We start from the raw sequence: 21432 nt of genomic DNA on the forward strand, positions 1-21432 counted from the left end.
TGAATATTTCCTCTTTTATGTTGCCCGCTTTATTTCTGCCTTTTTCACCGTTGTTTGCTTTATTTCCCTCCCCTGTTGTTGTTGTTGTTTCAGCAAGATTTGACTTTTTTTTCTCTCTTTTCCGCAGTATTTGATATACTGTTCGGCAAGTTGGTTTGGGTGTTGTAAACAGTTAAACGATGGATGGTCACCAGCAGTCCATTCTGCAGTGTTGTTTGCCTGTATGGCCTCACTCATAGATGTATTTCTGGTGTGTCTTTGAAGTATTTTTATATCCTTTTAAACTCTGTGTGTGTGTGTGTGTGTGTGTGTGTGGAGGAATTTTGTTTAATGTCCCGTCACACATATCGGTGATTGAAGACATTTTGTTAAAGTATTTATGAATACATCTGAGTATTATCGGTTAGAAGGGGTGGGAGATGTGGATGAATGGAGGGTTGGGGGAAACTGGGCAAATGAGGGTAAAAATGTGGGTGAAATTTGGAAGAAAAAAAAACAAAAAACAACAACAACAACAAAACAACTCTAAATACAGTTACAGGAAATTACTTAAAGGACTTCGTAAAAGAGAAGTCGTTAAACTGACAAGCCAAACAGCTGATAATGAATGCAAAAAGTAAAAAACATCAACGTTCTCAGTCACTTGTGAAGACACACTTTCGTGTACAAAAGGCTTCATCAAACTACAGTGAAAAATTATATGCTCAATTGTCAGGTTACTAAAGCATATGCACTTGACAGTAGAACAATACTTGGTCCGCAATGAATTTGATAATAGTCTGAGAGCTAAACTCAGAATTGGTCTGCGAATCGGACCAAAGTCTGAGAGAGTCAACTGACGAGGTTTTAGACTTGAATTCAAGCACCTATAAAAGTCTCTTTCTAGTATATTGCTTATTTCCTTGTATGACAACGGGCAATATACTTTTATACTATCTATATGATTTTTTGCTCCCCTTTTTGCTGCCCTGTCTGCTTGGTCATTATAACGGAATCCAGTGTGGGATGGTATCCAACAAAAATCAACATTTGTGTGTGTGTGTGTGTGTGTGTGTGTGTGTGCAATGTTATCCATTACGCCATCACGCACCGTATCCTTCCCGTCGTTCCTTTCTCAAGTTTTATCGGTGTTTTATACTTTGTTGTTGTTGTTTATCAATGACTCTTATATAATGCATTTCATTTGAGCATTTTTGTGTGTTTTAACTATGGTGTGTTTACTTTCAGGGTTGAATTTTCATCTTTATCAAGAATGTCAGTTTTTGTTGTTGTATTTCTTGTATCCAACAGCGGAAGCCCTTCCTCACACATGTATACGTAAACCCTTGAAGCAGCTATCACCACACACATACATGTGTATCAACAAGGCAAAAATGATAAAGAAAAACGTGGGCTTTTTGGTTAGTTTTTAAGCCCATGTCATGGATATTTGTTTTGGTTTTTGTTTGTTTGTTTGTTGTTGTTTTTTTTGTACAAATTGTACCTCTTACCCATTAAAACTGGTTTGCACCCTTATTTGTGTGTGACAGTATGGTGTATGTGTGCATGAATGAGCATGTGTGAATGTGTCTGTATTGTGTGTGTGTGTGTGTGTGTGTGTGTGTGTGTGTGTGTGTGTGTGTGTGCACATTTCCACAGAACTACAATGCTTCAGTGATTGATAAGTATTTTGCTATTTAAAATTTTTATTCAGTTGTGACTGCTGTATGGGCTTCCATATGCTTTCTTTCTGCGCTCACTTTCAAACACCCAAAACAGAAAAAAAATAATGACACCTGTTTATGTAGCAAAATGAATTACAACACATGTCAAAAGAAAATACATATCAAATCAACTGAAGTGCTTTCATATAGCAAAATAATCTACTGATCTATATTGGGGTATATATATATATATATATATATATATATATATATATATATATATATATATATATATATGTGTGTGTGTGTGTGTGTGTGTGTGTGTGTAAACACACACATATATATACACATGTATATATATGTGTGTGTGTGAGTGTGTTTTATAAACCGATCACGGATGGGGTAAAACAAGGTTACGTGTATATGCAAGAATACAGAATATGTTATCACCTTCAATAAGAGATATTCATTTGTGGCGTAAAATGAATAATCAATGCACGACAATCACAATCATTTTATTGTGCATTCATAATAGACATCAAAATGCTCAAATATAAACTCGGAGTAAACCGAACATACAATAATCCCAGTCATAAATATGCAATGATTACAATTAGAGATGAAATACGCACAAAGTCTCATACTATCTTTAGAAATAGATTTTACAGCAGGCTGCTCGTCAGTATTTTTAATGAAGGTGTCATATTACGAACAGTGCCGGAAAATCCTATGTCGGTATGGACAGCCCATCATAAACATCACAAAATCACCACATGGATACCACCTGACATCCAGTAGAATAATAAAGAGTGGTAAATCATCCCATTCACAAGGTACATAACTTCAAGATAATGTTGCTTATGCTGCCGATTGTGTAAGGTACATTAGAACAAATTAACCCAGACACTTCCTCAAAAAGGAAGCGCTGGGATTGTCCTTAAAACCGCGATCATTTGACATGATCTGTCTGTTTGTCTGTCTGATTCTCTCTCTCTCTCTCTCTCTCTCTCTCTCTCTCTCTCTCTCTCTCTCTCTCTCTCTCTCTCTCTCTCTCTTTCAGTCAGTCAGTCTGTCTGGTTCTCTCTCTCTGTCTCTGTGTGTGTGTCTCTCTCTGTCTGATTTCTCTCTTTGATGCTCTCTCTCTGTCCTTCAGACAAACAGGCATACAGACAGCTGATATTGCTTATTTGAGATAGACTTTTGTTGATAAATCTTTTGACTTCAGAAAGATTTTCTGAGATTTTGCTGAATATCCTGCCCCAGCGAGAAAACTGTCTAATCATGAAGACATTCTACTGGCGTTCTGCTCCTGGTTCGTAATTCCTTATTTAAATTTGTTTCAGTTGTCAATGTGAATTGTGAAAACACAGTGGCGATCTGAATTAATAGATTTGTGTTCAACTGCGATAAAGATGTGCTTTGGATTGCGTGTTATGGTGCCTGAAAACGGTCCTCTGAAAGATTTGATGGAGATTTAAAATGGCATTGTAAATTTAGAAAAGAATATTTCACGTCTTGCAAAATGAATATTTAAATGTGTTGATTATTGGTGACCTGAGTGCGAGAACTGGATGTGAACAGACCACGAGTGAGCCGGGTTGTGATGAATTACTCACCTGATTTTGATGACGAGAAGAATATAGGACATGATGTTTACAGCACTCCTGTTGTTGAAACTGATATTGAAGATCGATTTGTCTGGTGTGAAGAATTTCACCATGCTCATCTCCACGATATAAGCGCACACGATTTTAAAGCCTGCAGGACGCTTACAGTACGTTGAAAACGGACATCAATGCCTGAGTCGAAATATTCACTAACTCTTCATGCAGCGCTGCAGCCTGTGTGGTGAGAACAGTGAGAAAGAAGAAAAAGACAAATGACTGGTTTAATAAAGAATGTGATCAAAAGAAACTTGAAGAGCGGTGAGGGTTTTATTAAGGAAATTTAAACGATCAAAGAAACCATTTAGAGTAAAGAAGGAGGCTTATGTGAAAAACAGATAAGAATATTGGTTTATCTTCAGGGAGAGAAAAAAAAAGAGTTTGATCAAGCACGATTAAGTTGAACAATCGATTAATGACCCAAAGCTGTTTTGGCAAAACGGCCAGGTCCGTCAGTTAGCACTGAGGAAGTCCCCGGCGGTGACATACAACAGCATACGAATGAATCTACTTATTTAGAAGAAAATGATGATGTAAACGATGAAGATGAAATGTCAGATGATTCAGATGTGCTACTCAGTGAAGCAATTTCCAGACAAGAGGTTTTAGCTTGCACTGGTTATTTCAAAGTCGGAAAAAGTGCGGGTACTGACAAAATTATTAACCGGCGAAATGCTCAGTGAAATATGCTGATAATAATAATATTCTATTTTCATGTAGCGCTATAATACAAGCATAAGCAAGCTCTAAGCGCTTTAAAATCCAGTACCTAAAGTGAAACAAGACAGCATATAAAAAGTAGTAGAAACATAAAACAGAATCATTAATATTATAAAAACACAATGCATAAAACTCACAAAGTAACATACTATCAATACTACAACTGTTACACTCCAACACTCACACTAACACACACGCACTGAAACACACATGATTAAACGGCTGAGATGACAGCAATTTTCACTTAAAATACATACATGTAAAAAGGGACATAATTGTAATCTGCATATTATAGATTTTGTAAAAATTGTAAAATAAAATTTTGGATAGAAAAGGTAAAAGGGGTAAAAATCGGGTCATTCTCCCTTTCGAACCACAACCACCACCATCCATCTACCCACCCCCATTCTCTCCACTCTCCCATCACACACACTCACATTGCCATGGGCCTGGGACAACAGCACTATTTGAGTTATGACAAGTATTTTTTTAAAGAGATAAGTTTTAAGATTTGCTTTAAAGGTAGATAGATGAGTTATTTGTCTGAGAGCAATAGGCAGAGAATTCCAAGTTTCTGGGCCGAAGACGGAAAATGACCTTTCCACAGGAGTTAAGGAAGTATCGGGGAACAGGTAGCTAGTAGGAATCAAGAGATCTCAATGTTCTGTTTGGCAAGTACGGGTTAACAAGCTCAGAAAGATAAGAGGGTGTGGTATCACAATTCAGGCACTGAAAGCATAGACAGGCAACTTTATATTCAGTTCTGGCTTGAACAGGCAACCAATGAAGTGTCCGCAGGAGAGCAGTAGCACTCTCTCTCCTCGACTTTTTAAGGACGAGTCGAGCTGCACTATTCTGTATTTTCTGGAGCTTGTAGAGTTTATCGTTGGGAAGGCCAGCTAAGAGAGAATTACACTAATCTAGGCGGGATAAAATGAAGGCAACAGCAAGTTTGTTGGCGGCATCAACAGACAGGAAGGGGCGGATTTTACTAATCTTACGAAGCTGAAAGTAAAGAACTTTACACAGGTGGTTCACATGCGTTTCCATCGTGAGGGATGAATCGAGGTAGAAACCAAGACTGATTACGGACAGAACTAGAAAAAGAAATTTCTATGCCAGAACAAATGATAGACGTTGTATTTATCTGCTTGAGCTTGTTTTTACTACCAGTCAACATGAGTTCTGTTTTGTCATCATTCATTTTTAGTTTGTTTTGTTTCATCCACTTTGCTACATTTTCTACACTAGTTTTAAATTTAGAAGCTAAACATGGAATTTCAGAGGGAATAATCGAATCATGCAGTTGAGAATCGTCAGCAAACAGATGATAGTGAGGTACAGACTGTTGGATGATCAAACTTAGACGTTATGTGTACATTGTAAAGAGTACAGGTCCAAGGACGGAACCTTGTGGTACCCCATATCTGAGCACAGACGGAACAGACTAGTTTCCATTTACAAGGACAGAGTGTGTGCGACCTGATAAGTAGGAATGAAACCATTTCAGAACAGTACCATTGAGTCCGAACACAGCACACAGCCTTCTGACCATAATGTCATGGTCTATCGTGTCAAATGCTGCCGAAAGGTCCAGCAGTGACAGAATGGATACCTTGCCTGCATCAGATGCTAACAACAGGTCATTGACCACGCGTAATAAGGCCGTTTCCGTGCTGTGTCCCTTTCTGTACGCTGACTGAAATGGCTCCAGGAGACTGTGGATCTCAAGGTGTTTCATAAGCTGGCCGAGCACAATACGTTCTAAAACTTTAGGCAGAAATGGGAGGTTTGATACTGGTCTATAGTTTTTCAGGTTTTCGGGATCAAGACTAGCTTTCTTCAAAAGGGGAAACACCCAGGCATGCTTGAAGGACTGTGGGACAACACCTGAGGTCAATGATATATTCATGATATTGGCTATAATAGGTAGTAATTCTTCCAAACATTGATAAAATATAGAATGTGGGATAGGATCGAGACTGCATGATTTCTTTGGCATCTTGAGAATGACATCTTTGACCTGTTCCTTGGTAACTGTCTGGAATGTAGTGAACTGTGTTCCATTAAAAGTATCAGATTCGCCAAAATCGGCAGTAGGAGAATCGAAGCTACTTCAAATCATCTCTATTTTAGTAGTAAAATAATCAATAAATTTATCAGCTAGATTTTCAGAAGGTATATTGCTAGACAGAACAGTTCGGACATCCTTCCCCATCATCTGATTCAGTGGCCAAGCGAAATAGAACTCTGGAGGAATCAGCGTCAGTAATTTTGTCGCACACATATTTCTTTATCGCATCGTGGATCATTTGATTTACAACATTGCGTAAGTAAGCATATATCTGCTTGAAAATTTCCAAACCAAACTTTCACCATTTTCGCTCAGCGGAGCGACGCTGCTGTTTTGCCATCTTGATTTCAAGAGACATCCAGGGTGCACATCAACGATCAGACACAACACGCACTGTGAGAGGGGCATGCTTATCAAGCAGTTCCTGGAGGGAAGTGTTGTAAAATGTGATCAGGTCACTGGTATACAGACTGGTGGCAAATACTTCTGAAACATCAGCTTTTAAAAGCTTAACATTTAAAGATCTGTAATTGCGTGAGTAAACATTTTTCTTTATCTTTACAGGCTTTATGAGCTTTTAAGATTAATGATATCACAGAGTGGTCAGACTCAACAAGAAGATCTGTCACACTGTTCTCACTGTTTGTTATGACCCAGTCCAGTGTCTGACCGTGACGGTGGGTGGCACCCCTAACAAGCTGTTGTAAACAATGGTTTTCAAGTATTTTTTTTAAGAGAAGCAACATTAGCGTCAGAAGTTGAATCATAATGAAAATTAAAATCACCAACAATAAAAATGTTATCACATGAGATAAAACAATCCAGCAAATCACAAAATTCGTCGATAAACATTTTGTTCGAAAGTTTGTTCTTTTTGTTTGGTGGTGGTCTATAGAGTGTGAGGAATGTAAAATGCTGGTTCTCGTAGCACAGCCGAGTTTAACACACTTCAAAGGACTTAAAATCAAGGTCTTGGGTAGAAACTTGTATGTTGCAAGCTAAACTGTCCCTAAACACTTGACACAGCAAGTCCACCACCTACACCAGTCTCTCTAGGAACAGATTTCAAAGTAAAACTGATGCTAATGTTATTTACTTCTTTGTGAACATAGGTGATTTTCAGCCACAACGCAACTGCCAGTGAGATTCATATATAGAGGGAGGGAGATGCGTTCGCAGCAGGCAGTACCCTCCAGCAAGATGGCGGCCTGCTGGCGCGCGGCCGGCCTCCCTTCTTCACCTCCACACTATTGAGTTCGATGACACACACTCACACACTATTTAGCAATCAAGAAGGAGGCAAGGCCAGCGGAGTATACGGGCAACTGCCGTAACAGGGAGCTATTGACACAAAATGATCAAGCGTTCACTCCGCCAATCACACGGAGGATCTAGTGAATTAGGTGATACAGCCCATTTATTTTTTGTTATATAAATGATTTAATTCACGATAACTTTGTTACAGTTGATTTAAAGAAATCTATCTTTGTCTCAAGGCAACTCTACATAGTTTCACAGTATGACAGTTCAGTTTCAACATAGACACCAGAAAATATTACATGGTGTCTATCGGCTGTGGGAGCAACAGGATATTGGAACGTATATATTATATATATATCTTTGTATGTGGGGTTGGGGGTGGGAGATATGGGCGTGTGCGTGTGTGCTTGTACAAGTAAGCGTTCATCTGTGTGTGTGTGTGTGTGTGTGTGTGTGTGTGTGTGTGTTGTCAGTATTTCTGTGAAGGGCATAGTACTTACAGATGAATGTTATAACTTGTTAAATTACCGCCGACAATACTGTGTAAGCAGGCTTATGAAATGTTACTACAGCAGCATGAAGAAGGAAAGAAAAACTGGATAGACAATGTAAACATGTTCTAGTCAAAAATGTGTTTCGAATTGTATGGATTAGCCAGCGGTAGGGAGTGATGTCGCATTTATTTCGGAATTTAAGGATCATCTTATCAACATGTACAACAAAAACTGGCATTCAGACATGGAAGAAAATGCAAGATAATATTGGTATTTTTCGTTCAAAAATATTCTCTAATCTGAAAAATACATTTCTGTTTTTACAAATAAATGGCAACTGTATCTCCTTGCCCGATTTCGATCCAGGACCTTAGGGCTAAATACAAATAGAGCATGGTTTATTCAAAATAGTGAGAGTGATAGTTTCTGTCAGTTGTGTCATCAGGATTTAGAAAATGAGGATCATTTTGTTTTCCACTGTAAGGAATACAATGTTATTAGAAATGATAATACATTCTTTACACATCCGTTTGCATTAAGACATGATCTAGTAGCTATCCTTTCCTCAAATAATGAAGATATTCTATTTTCACTCGCCAAATATACTAAAGAGGCATATAACATCAGAAGGAAAAGATTAACCGAAAAACAGTTTTAACATGGTTGAAATATAATGTAGACGAAAATATAAGATCCATGTGACTCAATTTAGATTGGTAAATAACCAAAAAGAGGTTCGGCTGCAAAGATGGATGGTCACATGTTCGAATTACTTCGTATTATACATGAGTAATATGGAATATGTTGTATTAATGTCGTGGGTGTTAATGTATTAGTGTTTATGCATTTATGAATATGTACTTATTTGCTTGTTATTTCCCCTTATTTTTCGTTTCGGCTTTTTCTTTTCGCCGCTTGCTAAAAAAGCTGAATAATCTCCCTTGGCACTAAAGCTGTGAAACGCAATTTGCCAATACAAAAATTGTCATTGTGACACACACACACACACACACACACACACACACACACACACACACTGTCACTGCCACACGCGCGCGCGCACACACACACACACTCACACGTACACATACATGCGCGTGGGCGCTCACACAAACACACACAAAACAAATGCATTCGATTGTGTTTATGTGTATCTGTTTTTGCGTGTTTGTGTGTGTTTGTGTGTGTGTGTGTGTGTGTGTGTGTGTGTGTGTGTGTTAATTTCATCACTGATTCTTTGTTAACTTTAGTAAGACCTTTTCTTGCTTATAAAAGTTAGCAAATCAAGACGCACATTAGACTTGTAATGAGTTTTGTTAGTTTATCCCCACAGCCCAGGGCCAAACGAACACTTGTCCGGCAAGTCCGTCCACAAACACTACTTACCGAACATTCCAGATGAAACCACCGCAGTCCAGTTCTCACTGTGTGTGTGTGTGTGTGTGTGTGTGTGTGTGTGAGGATGGTACCTTTCAATGCCAGTCCGAACCATCCTGAGTTTTACGTATTTACGTCAGGAGACACACGCCAACCACGCCACGGTCTAACAGTCGGAGCGGCTATGGGTGGCACGCCAAGTTCTCCTTAAGCTGATTAGCTGAGATGTTCTGCTTGCTGAAGCCCCTTCATGGCGTGTGGAGCCTGGGGCCCAGGACAGCTCGGGAGTCCTGATGCAATCACGTCCAATTCTCTTTAACCTGAATTCGGTGCTCCGCCCCTCCTCCTCCCCTACCCCGCCCCTCTCCTCCGCGCCTCGCGTCTCTTACCTGTAGGGGTCAAATCGGACGAACTTCGGTTGGGAATGGAATAGGCTATCTTTATAACTAAGTGCGACGGGGTTTACGCTCGTGCAGGATAGCTTAATGCACGTGGGTTCGGCGTATCTGGTGGAGTGGGGATCACGCGGACGGACACACACACACACACACACACACACACACTGACACACACACACACTCACACACACACACACACACACACACACACACAAACCGTTGTCAGTGTGGATGTGGAGTGGGAATCACACACACACACATACACACACACACACACACTGAAGTATATTTGATTGTGCGCTTACGATTATACAGATTAGTTTGCTGGTGTGTAGGCTTGATACTGTGCAGTAATTTTCTCTGCAGAACAGGACAAAGAGACAGACCGGCAGATAAAATTTAGATATTACTTTTGTGATTGTATGCATACATTGTTTGGTATGTGATTGCCAAGTATTATCAGCTTGCCAGTTGGGAAGCGATCGCATACGATTTTCTTCGGGTTTTTGTTGTTGTTGTTTGTGTGTTGTTGTTTTTCTTTCTTCTTCTCTTTTTTGTCTTCTTCTTCTTCTTTTTTTTTGGGGGGTGGGGGGTGGGGGGTGGGGGTGGGGGTGGGGTTCCGGGGGGGCGGGGGGGGGAGGTTGTTGTGAAACGTCATTTAAAAAATCTTCCTTGGTAATGAATGATATTCTAAGCGTCACTGTCAGTTGTTGTGTTTTTTTTTTTAAGCCTTTCTCAGGTCAAGGTAATCTAGAATGATGTTGTGAATCTGACCACTTTATGCTGTTGTCGTTGACCCGGTAGGCACCATTGTTTCATCGTTGCTATTTCGCCTCACCTCTCTCGTCTCGTCTCGTCTCGTCTCATCTCGTCGCGAATAGTGTGGCCCATTGCTTTGTCAGCAGTGAATCAACGTGCTTTCCACTGCTGTCTCTTGCATTACTTCTGTTGTATCGTTTGTGTGTGTGTGTGTGTGTGTGTGTGTGTGTGTGTGTGTGTGTGTGTGTGTGTGTATGTTTTACTTTATTCTTTTTTTGTTTAGTTTCTATACTTTTTTGTCAAAAAATTTATCTGTGTAAAATTCGGGTTGCTCTCCCCATGAAGAAAGCGTCGCCACAGTGTAGTGCCACCCCACTTTTTTTTTTTTTTTTTCTCGGCAAATGTATCTGTTTTACTATCAAAATGGATTTGTCAACAGAACTTTGTCAGGGACAACTCTTGTTGCCATGAGTTCTCTTACCTGCGCTAAGTGCAGTTTATCGTCTCATCCCAATGACAAGCATCCAGACCACCACTCAGGGTCTAGTGGAGAGGAAGAGAATTCTGACAAGTGTGGGGGTTTGATCCCGTACGCTCAGATTCTCTCGCTTCCTATGCAGACGCATTACCACTAGGCCCCCAGTCCACATCCCTTGTCACATCCCCTGAGGGATTTAGTTCCGATCCCCTCGCTTTCTTCTCAGTCGCTCTTTACCTCAGTGCCTTCCTTCATCCCCGCAAATCTTCGTACCTGAACCCACACTCCAATGAAGTCCCCTCTGTTTCCATGGCAGCCAGTAAACTAAACATTTTGCACACAGAAGGTTACATGGAGCTGGGGGGGTGGGGGGTCTGGAACTGGTCCGAGCTGGCTGTGGGTTGAAGGGAGTAAACAGGGAGTGTGGGTGAGGGGGTGGTGTGGGGGACAATAGGGGGAGGGGGGGTTGAGAATGAGAGGGACCGGAGGGACAGCCATCCCCAAAATGCAAAACACGTTCCGCTTTAATGTGTCGTCCATGCCGTCTGCTCACGCTCGCTGTTTCTGGGCATACAAAGGGCAGATAATTGGTAGCGGCGAACAGCTTTATAACACGGTGAAGCCAGTCCCTTACTGTTAATTCGTTTGATCCTGATAATTATCGTCAAAACCCTCGGCACGCGATCGTTTCACTCTCACGTGGCGTTTGCTGAGTGAGAACAAAGGACGGGGGAATATCTTGCAGAGACAGACAGATTCCTAAAGAAGTTAACCAACACGTCCTTTCACCAACTGCTGTCACTGTGGGTGAACCACTGACAAGTGTACGTGTTTCAGAATGGTTTGATTTCTGAATCTCTTTTAGGCCTTTTTAAAATTTTTAGTTTCGCTTTTTTGTCAGTTGCGGAAATATTCTCTGTGTTATTCATAAACATGTTCTTGAACATTTTCACTATGTTCCCTCTTTGCCTAAAATAATGTTGTCATCTCTTGCAGTTTATTATTCTAATACTGCAGTGTTGTTGTTTTTTTAATATCAAAATTAACCAGTGTAGGTGTAAGCAAAATGAAAATATTTTCGGGGTATGTCGGCAGTGGCGGTGATTTTAATGTGTCAGAGGCAAAACAAAGAAGCAAGAACTGAAATAATACTGCCTCCCTGCCTTCATTGATGGAAAATACTTTTAAGAAGGTTTCTTGTACGGCTTTATTTTTTTTCCTCTTTGAAATGATAAATGAATACTTTGTCTTCACTTGCAGTCTATTCTCCCACAGTTGAAATATTTTCAATGAATGAAATTAATCACTATTGGCGTGAGCAAAACAAAAGCTTATATCGGTGAAAAATTTGAACGTATCAGATAAAGAAATACATACTCGTACTATTTGAAAACTAAGTGAAATCACACTAGATTTTGTCGTATGTATCTAAAAGAGATCAAAAAGAAAAGAGAAACAGCCTCAGGCCGGGTGCAGTTTCAAATTATTCAGAAAATAAATCGAGAAGCTTGCAACTTTATTTTCAATGCTCTTTCACTTTGCTTAACAACCATTCATTATTGTGATCCAACAGGTTCACTCCTCATTGGTATATAGCGAAACAAGACTGCGTTCTTTACTTTCTTTAACTTTGAGCTCACATATAAAACTGGCATGTGTCTAGACCAGGTTAAGAAAAACAATATTTCCTACAGGATAGAATTGTTCAGGGTCTATGCGTGTGTTCTTTCTGGAAATGAATTTATTGTGATCACGGTTTGCTCTCTTAGAAGGGCGTAAATCTCTAATACCTTCTGTCTCCTTGCGTCATAGATTTTATTCATCCAGATGTAAAGTATGGCAAACAATACTTGTAGCGGTCATACATCTACAATATTTGTATTTGCAAATCTTCACTTTGTAACATCCCCCACCTTCATCAGGGACTATGGCCTTAAAAAAAAAAAATTCCAAGTCCAGTTTCAACCCCTATCCCCGTCCCCCGCTCTCTCTCTCCCTCTTTTCCTCTGCTCCTTCGCTTTTCTTATTTTCTTCGCCCCTCCTCATGGTTTTGTTCCCCCTTATCACTCTTTCTGAATTCTGTCTCATGTCTATCAACATCAGATAAGAGACAAATCCAAACAGAGGTTAACTCTCTCCATACGAACGGCGAAAGAGACGACGTTAACAGCATTTCACCCCAATTATCATCATCAAAATATTGCAAGCGGAACGCTCTTATACTGAAGAGGTGAATGTTGACAAAGAATACCACAATTCTGGCGACGGAAGCTAAAGGTTGGGTCATTCAGACACCCACTGGACATCCGAGGGGTCTGTGTAGAGGAGAAGAGAGGACTGGCCGTACTGAGTGAGTTAAAAAGTCAGTTTTCTGTTTTGTTGCAGGCTGTAGCAAGTCCAGCTAATACCCAGCATCGTGCCATTTCAGTCAATGGCCTCCAAAGATCCCATCAACAACAACAGCGACGACGGTGGGGAACCCCATCCTGACCGGCGCCCGGCATCCCACCCCAGCAAAGAACCACTCCACCTCCTGCCACACACCCAAGATGCCAAGGAGATCGGCGTGCTCCGACAGGTGGTCCTGAGCGCCGGACTGCTGGCCAGTGATGGCGGGCTGGTGCTGATGCAGCTGGTGATGCTGCCCACCCTGCAGACCCTAGGAGTGCCCGTCACCTCCGTCACCCTCCCGGGATGTCTGTCAGGGTCCATGGCCCTCGTGGGGCTGCCCCTGCTCGGCTGCCTCAGCGACAGAGGCAGCAACCCTCACGGACGGAAGAAGCCGGCGGTCATTTTCTCTGCCCTCGTGTTCCTGGCCGGGTTTTCTCTGGTCATCTCGGGCTGTGGGCTGCACACGTGGCTGGGTCCAGGGGCCAGGGAGGTGGGAGGGGGGCAGGAGAACGCTTCTGTCATACCCCCGAGCTCTTTCTTCCCCGAGGACTCTCCCACAGGAGACCGCCTTGAGAGAACCGCCACCCCATCAGTAACAGGTTCCTCCTTCACCACCACCCCGTCACTCACAGCTTCCTCCCTGGCACAACCCGCCTCCTTCACCACCACCCCGTCACTCACAGCTTCCTCCCTGGCACAACCCGCCTCCTTCACCACCACCCCGTCACTCACAGCTTCCTCCCTGGCACAACCCGCCTCCTTCACCACCACCCCGTCACTCACAGCTTCCTCCCTGGCACAACCCGCCTCCTTCACCACCACCCCGTCACTCACAGCTTCCTCCCTGGCACAACCCGCCTCCTTCACCACCACCCCGTCACTCACAGCTTCCTCCCTGGCACAACCCGCCTCCTTCACCACCACCCCGTCACTCACAGCTTCCTCCCTGGCACAACCCGCCTCCTTCACCACCACCCCGTCACTCACAGCTTCCTCCCTGGCACAACCCGCCTCCTTCACCACCACCCCGTCACTCACAGCTTCCTCCCTGGCACAACCCGCCTCCTTCACCGCCGTCCCAACAGCAGCCAGACAACTACGCGATGATGGGCCCGTGTCTGAGGAGACGCCGCCAGGAGCACCGTCAGCCCTGGACTGGGGGTCTGGTCCCACATGGGTGACCCCACCTCTAGCAGACGAGTCACTCCGTGGCCCTGAAGAAGACAAGGAGGACCCCTCCCTCCCTGACTGGATGGCGGACCCTCTGGGCCTGGCCATCCCTCTGGCCGGTGTGCTGGCCATCCTGGGCTTCGCCTTCATTGACATGGGCAACGACCTCAACAACTCCAGCCAGAAGAGCTTCGTGCTGGGCTGCACGCGCCCCGCACAGCACGTGTCGCTGCTGGTGGTGGGCGTGCAGATGTCGGCACTGGGCGGCTGTGTGGCGGCTATCCTGGGGGTCACCGACCTGGCGTCGTACCTTACCCGAGGCACCATTCTGTGAGTGCTGGTGTGTGTGTGTGTGTGTGTGTGTGTGTGTGTGTGTGTGTGTGTGTGTGTGTGTGCGCGCGCGCGCGCGCGCGCCTGCCTGCCATTATAGTCTGAACAAGAATTTGACAGATAACGCGGACACACTCATCAGAGTTGGGCTAATAGACGTTATCAATAGTCTCTGATGTTCTGAGCAAATACCGATTTTTCTTATCATAAACTTAATTATGTCCCATGTAATGAGCTGACCAGTCTGTTTTTTCTATGGAAAATCTGACCATCTGTAATGATCTGGAAAAAAAAATCCCAGAAAATGTCACCAGACTCTGTGCGTGCTGTTCCAGAGATGCGGTTCCCGGGAAATCCATGCTGCAGTGCGGCATCTTCATCTGCCTGACGCTGCTGTGCGTGCTGACCACCCTCCTCTCCGCCCCCTCCCCTCCACACCCACACGGCAAGGCTTCCCTCAGTGACGTCACCTCGCCCAAACATCCCAGCTACGGCACGATAGAAGAGGGCCCAGGCAGAGCGCACCAGAGGGCAGCCTCCTCGTCAGACCTGCTAACGGACAGTGGCGCCCTGCCCGTGGCAGACGATGCCCTGCATAGCTCCGATCACCACTGTGATTCACACAGTCATCGCTCGAGTCACGAGTCCGGCTCCATCGCTTTCTCCAGACTGGACCTCAGCGTGTCGGACTACCACCTGGCCTCGTCCTGTGAGTCCTGTATGTCCTCAGACATCGTCCGCCTGCTGGAAAGCGGCTCCGTTCACGAGCGGCGTTCCCGGCATCCTCCACGCACAGAAAACAGCGCCACAACGGAGCAGGAGAGCAGACGGGCCAAGCTGTTCGCCTCTAACTCCATTGTCTACTACGCCATCGAAGACCACGGCTCTGTCTCTGCAGAAAGAGACAGCGAGAGAGGAGAGCGTGACCCGGAACACGCTGCGGAGCTGTCCCCTTCTTGCCGGAGGGGCAGCAGATGGTGCAGCAGGTCCACCCGCCGACTGGCCCTTATCTGCATGTCCATGTTCTTCATGTGCGGCGCCTGGCAGTCCTTCAACGTCTGCACCACCGACTACCTCGGCAAGGTCATCTACCGCGGTGACCCGGACGCTGACCCCGACAGCCAATCGTACACTGCCTATCAGCAGGGCATGCGCACAGGCTCTTCCGGAGTCCTCCTCCTCAACGGCGTCTATGTCGTTGTCAACTTCATGCAGAAGAAAGTGCTGACAGTTGCAGGTGAGTTTGATATGAGCACGTGATTAAGTTTTAACTGATTGACGCCCCAGTTCTGCTGATCACGCTTTAAGTTGAAGACACTGAAATATAAAGTAGACAACGTGTGCAATCCTTACATTTGTTTGTTTACCAGAGGAGAAGACCTCCTTGCGAGTCTTCGCCCTGCATTTTTTTCACACACACACACACACTTATTAAGAGCTAGTTTCAGTTTCAAGGACTGATCCATGTACGCTGTACTATATCTTCTGTTTAAAAAAAAAAAGATAACCTGGATAGAGGTAAAGAAAGTGCCACCCTGAAGGTAAGAACAAGTAACTACAGAATGTTATGAGGAAAGGTAACTACTGTTTCGCACGTGATCATCACCAAGTGTCACGTGACCGGCAGAGGTAAACATCACGATGGTAACAGTATGGGTAAAAAATAGAAAAAAAGAGAGACTCACAACAGAAATGGAATGAACATATATGATAGTCAGTCGTGTCCGACTATGACCATCAGAACAGCAGAGGAGGCAACTGCTGTTCCGACTATTTGGGCTAGAATTTGATTATAGTGGAGAGTGTCTTGCCCAAGTTACATCCCCACTCTCTCGGCCGAGAGGGTTTTAGGATAGTCGGCGTTGGGATGGTTCCCAAAGGCCACCTAGCCCACAAGGCTGCAGCACTAAGAGCCAGTGCAGTTTTGCCTTCTAGTTTGAGAGTCATAGTCCTTCACAAAAGACTAAGCTGTAAATGATTTCCCATTGACTAGAGAAACCATTGATAATACAGCTCTCACTTTGCTGTTGGCCCAAATGTAAAACTTATGTCAGTCTATGAACAACACTTGCCCAAATCAATGCAAGTGATAAAAGAAGGGAGGAAACAATAAGCTTACTCGCAAGTGCTTAGTAAACTAGAGATGGGTGGCTTTGATGGGTCTTCTTTATAAATAGTCAGAAGGGTGACAATAGGGACTTTGATTTAACACACAATTGCGGAGGGTCAGGAAAACACAATAAGCTAGAGTGGCTTTGGCATGTTATAATGTCTCACACAAAATGGTGAAGTGCAAGGACTATGCTATTGTGCTGTGTGGCCATAACAGCCATCCATAAACGTGTTGTAAACGGGTGATTCCAACTTGACGCCTGTCGTGCACTGATCCTTTCCACATTTTCTTTGCGTCGTGTAGTATTCTTTATTCAAATGCATCCATGTTCACTCGCAACGACAAATAATGATATCACACACACACACACACACACACACACACACACACACACACACACACACACACTTCTTCACAGAGATGTACATGGATATGTATATCCTCTGCAGGTCCCAAAATAGAATGTTTGGTGGTGTGTGGCCTTCAAGTGGGCTCACTGATCGCACTGCTGATGACGAATAACGTCATGGTTTATTACGTCACTTCCACGGCTGTCGGCATTTTCCGGTCGGCCATGTACACGATCCCATTCATGCTGGCCAACGAGATTTGTCAGGAAGAGGTCAGTAGTTCATTGCTTCGTTGTTCCAAGTTTCCGTTGTTTATGTCTGTCTGTCTGTCTGTCAGCCAGCTGTCTGTCTGTTTCTCTGTGTGCGCGCGAGTGTGTGTCTCTCTATCTCTGTCTCTCCCTCTCAGTGTCTGTCTTTCTCTCTGTCCCTCTGTCTGTCTGTATGTCTGTCTCTGTCCCTCTTATATTAAAATGTATATATGTTTAAATTTGTGATCAATAGTACACGAATAATGTTATCTGACGTGTGTGTGTGTGTGTGTGTGTGTGTGTGCGCGCGCACGCGTGCATGCGTGCGCTTACGTGTCTGTGACATAAGCTACGCCACTCTGTTTCAGGCTGTCTGACTGCAGAATGATTACGATTATTATGATATTGATGATGATTATTGTAATAACCATTATGTTTGAAAATTCACACGATCTTATGACAAAGCTTATGACTGTTATGATATTGGTTATGACCGTCATGTGAATGACACTATTATTAAATCAATGAGTATGATTGTTATTATGAGTATGATTGTTGCAATAATGACCATGAATAGAATAATTGCTATGATGAGTATGGTTGTTATGATAATGACGATGACTAGAATATCGAATTGACTAAAATTGTTATGATGATGATGAGGAGGAAGGTAACAGAATAGTTAAGACGCTCAGCTGTGGGTTCGAATCACGCTCTCGCCCTTTTTCCCACGTTTGACTGGAAAATCAAACTGAGCGTCTAGTTTTTCGGATGAGACGACAAACCGAGGTCCCGTGTGCAGCGCGCACTTGGCGCATTGAAAAAGGACCCATGGCAACGAGAGTGTCGTCCTCTGGCAAAATTAAGTAAAAAGAAATCCACTCTGATAGGTATACAAAATATATAAGCATACACTCAAGGCCTGACAAGCGCGTTGGGTCATGCTGCTGTCAGGCATCTGCAGTAACCCCTCCTTGAGAAACTGAAACTGAAACTATGATCATGATTGTGATGATGATGATTGCCATGACAATGACGATGATGGTGACAACAAAGACCACCCCCTGTTGCAGGCCCGGGCGGGGGGCGGGGAGGGCCAGGCCAACGTGGGCAGCACCATGGCACTGGTCACCTCCATGATCCCTCTGTCCAACATCCTGGTGTCCTCCATGACCGGCCCCCTCATCTTCTCCACCGGGAACCCCGCCTCGCCCCTCTACTACACCATTGCCGCCACCTTCGTCGCTGGCGTCGTCTTCGTCTTCACGTGAGCGGCGTCAGCCAATGACGTCAGTGGCAGCTTTTGTGGGGAGTCAGAGGGAATGTGGCGCAATGGTTAAAGACGCTTATCAGCCCACGCAGTGTCCGTGAGGGTCTGGGTTCGAATCCCGATCTCGCCTTTTCCCCCAAGTTTGACTGTAAAATCTCATATTCAGCGTCTGGTCATTCGGATGAGACGATAAACCGAGCTCCCGTGTGCAGCGGGCTGCTTGGCGCACTGAAAAAGAACCCATGGCAACACAAAGTGATGTCCTCTGGCAAAATGCTGAAGAAGAAATCCACTGATTGTGAACTCAAGGCCTGACTAGCGTGTTGGGTAATGCTGACCATCAGGCATCCGCCTTGCAGATGTGGTGTAGCGTATATGAAGTTATGTGACTGACCACGTTGTGAACGTGCTGCACGTCAAGCAGGAGAGTTCCGTGTCAAGCAAACTGGGACAGCCAGCATGAACATGGGACTTTCTTGTCAGAGTAATTCATGGCCTCCCGTGGAATTCCTGATGAAAGAGAATCATAGCCACAGAAACTGGCATCTGTGTTCACAGTCCTTCACAGCGGGGTTACTTTTACTGAAGAGCTGTTAGCTGCCTTTCGGTATCAGGTGAAAAGGAGGATTGCTTTAAACTGACAAAGTTATACGACCACACAGCGTTTTATTCATATCTGCCACCATGTAGACCCCACAGAGGCTCCCAGCATGAAATGAGAGACACGGTGAGTTGATGAGGGATTGAGACAATGTGTTCATTGTACTTCGTCTGGGTTTTTTAAAGTCTGTATATTTCATGAAACTTTGTCTTTTTTCTTTGTAAGTCATTTGTTCTCTTCACTTGGCACTGAGACACTTTTTTTTTGGGGGGGGGGGGGGGGGGGGGGGGGGGGCGGGGGGGTCGACAGGGGTGTGTGTGGGGCTTGGCGGATTCATTAGTGTAAGAGTGTTCGTGGGTTTTTGGAGCTGCTTTTTTAATGTTTTGGATACCATCTCCGCAGCTGGCAACAGCATAGTCAATATCCTGCCTAAACATGCATATGTTGGGGAATATTATGTTCTCTGAATTTGAGTGTCTCGATTACTATATGTTATTGAACACGGATACCTTAAACACTATACATCCCTGAACTTTGTCTAGATATCCGTGAACTTGGGTCATTTTGGAAAGTACACAATCACCAGATGGGTAACTTGTATAGTACATACCCCAGGTATCTTTTCAATGATTATGTCTTTGAACATGGGCACATTGGTCAGCATTACCTCCAGACAACGTATGTGTCAAGCAGTGAGAATACCACTGATTACCCTGTACCTCCAGACAACGTATGTGTCAAACAGTGAGCAAATGAGAATACTGCAGATTAACCTGTACCTCCAGACAACGTATGTGTCAAGCAGTGAGAATACCACAGATTATCCTGTGCTTCCAGACAACGTATGTGTCAAGCAGTGAGAATACCACAGATTAGCCTGTACCTCCAAACATGATTATCAAGATGTGTCAAACAAAATACCTCAGATCACACTGTACCTCCAAACATGATTATCAAGATGTGTCAAACAGAATACCTCAGATCACACTGCACCTCCAAACATGATTATGTGTCAAACAAAATACCTCAGATCACACTGTACCTCCAAACATGATTATCATGATGTGTCAAACAAAATACCTCAGATCACACTGTACCTCCAAACATGATTATCGTGATGTGTCAAACAAAATACCTCAGATCACACTGTACCTCCAAACATGATTATCAAGATGTGTCAAACAAAATACCTCAGATCACACTGTACCTCCGAACAGGATTATCAAGATGCGTCAAACAAAATACCTCAGATCACACTGTACCTGCAAACATGATTATGTGTCAAACAAAATACCTCAGATCACACTACCTCCAAATATAATTATGTGTCAAACAAAATACCCCAGATTACACTGTACCTCCAAACATGATCATGTGTCAAACAAAATACCTCAGATTACACTATACCTCCAAACATGATTATGTGTCAAACAAAATACCTCAGATCACACTTTACCTCCAAACATGATTATCAAGATGTGTCAAACAAAATACCTCAGATCACACTGTACCTCCAAACATGATTATCAAGATGTGTCAAACAAAATACCTCAGATCACACTTTACCTCCAAACATGATTATCATGATGTGTCAAACAAAATACCTCAGATCACACTTTACCTCCAAACATGATTATCATGATGTGTCAAACAAAATACCTCAGATCACACTGTACCTCCAAACATGATTATCAAGATGTGTCAAACAAAATACCTCAGATCACACTGTACCTCCAAACATGATTATCATGATGTGTCAAACAAAATACCTCAGATCACACTGTACCTCCAAACATGATTATCATGATGTGTCAAACAAAATACCTCAGATCACACTGTACCTCCAAACATGATTATGTGTCAAACAAAATACCTCAGATCACACTGTACCTCCAGACAACATGTGTCAAACAGTCAGAGTACCACATCTTTGTGGATGAACACCGACACAATCCTGGCTTCATCCGGATCATGAAACCCATCGCCAAATCACAGGACGAAGAAACATTTCTCTTCAAACGCCTCAAAGACATCACCGACTGCAAAAAGGTGTCATCAGTTTCCTTCTGTGTCATTTGTGTGAAAATTAAGG

General features: G+C 43.6%; 1 protein-coding gene across 1 annotated transcript; it reads left to right on the plus strand.

The window, feature by feature from the left end:
* Positions 1 to 11538: 11538 nt before the first annotated feature.
* Positions 11539 to 19589, plus strand: LOC143300583 (uncharacterized). The gene is made up of 5 exons (XM_076614358.1): positions 11539 to 11691; positions 13253 to 14758; positions 15094 to 15995; positions 17321 to 17493; positions 18543 to 19589. The coding sequence occupies exons 2-5, from the start codon at positions 13299 to 13301 to the stop codon at positions 18738 to 18740; spliced, it is 2733 nt and encodes a 910-aa protein (XP_076470473.1). The 5' UTR covers positions 11539 to 11691; positions 13253 to 13298; the 3' UTR covers positions 18741 to 19589.
* The last annotated feature ends 1843 nt before the right edge of the window (positions 19590 to 21432 follow it).

Source organism: Babylonia areolata, chromosome 26, assembly GCF_041734735.1.
Source record: "Babylonia areolata isolate BAREFJ2019XMU chromosome 26, ASM4173473v1, whole genome shotgun sequence".
Classification (NCBI taxonomy): Eukaryota; Metazoa; Mollusca; class Gastropoda; order Neogastropoda; family Buccinidae; genus Babylonia; species Babylonia areolata.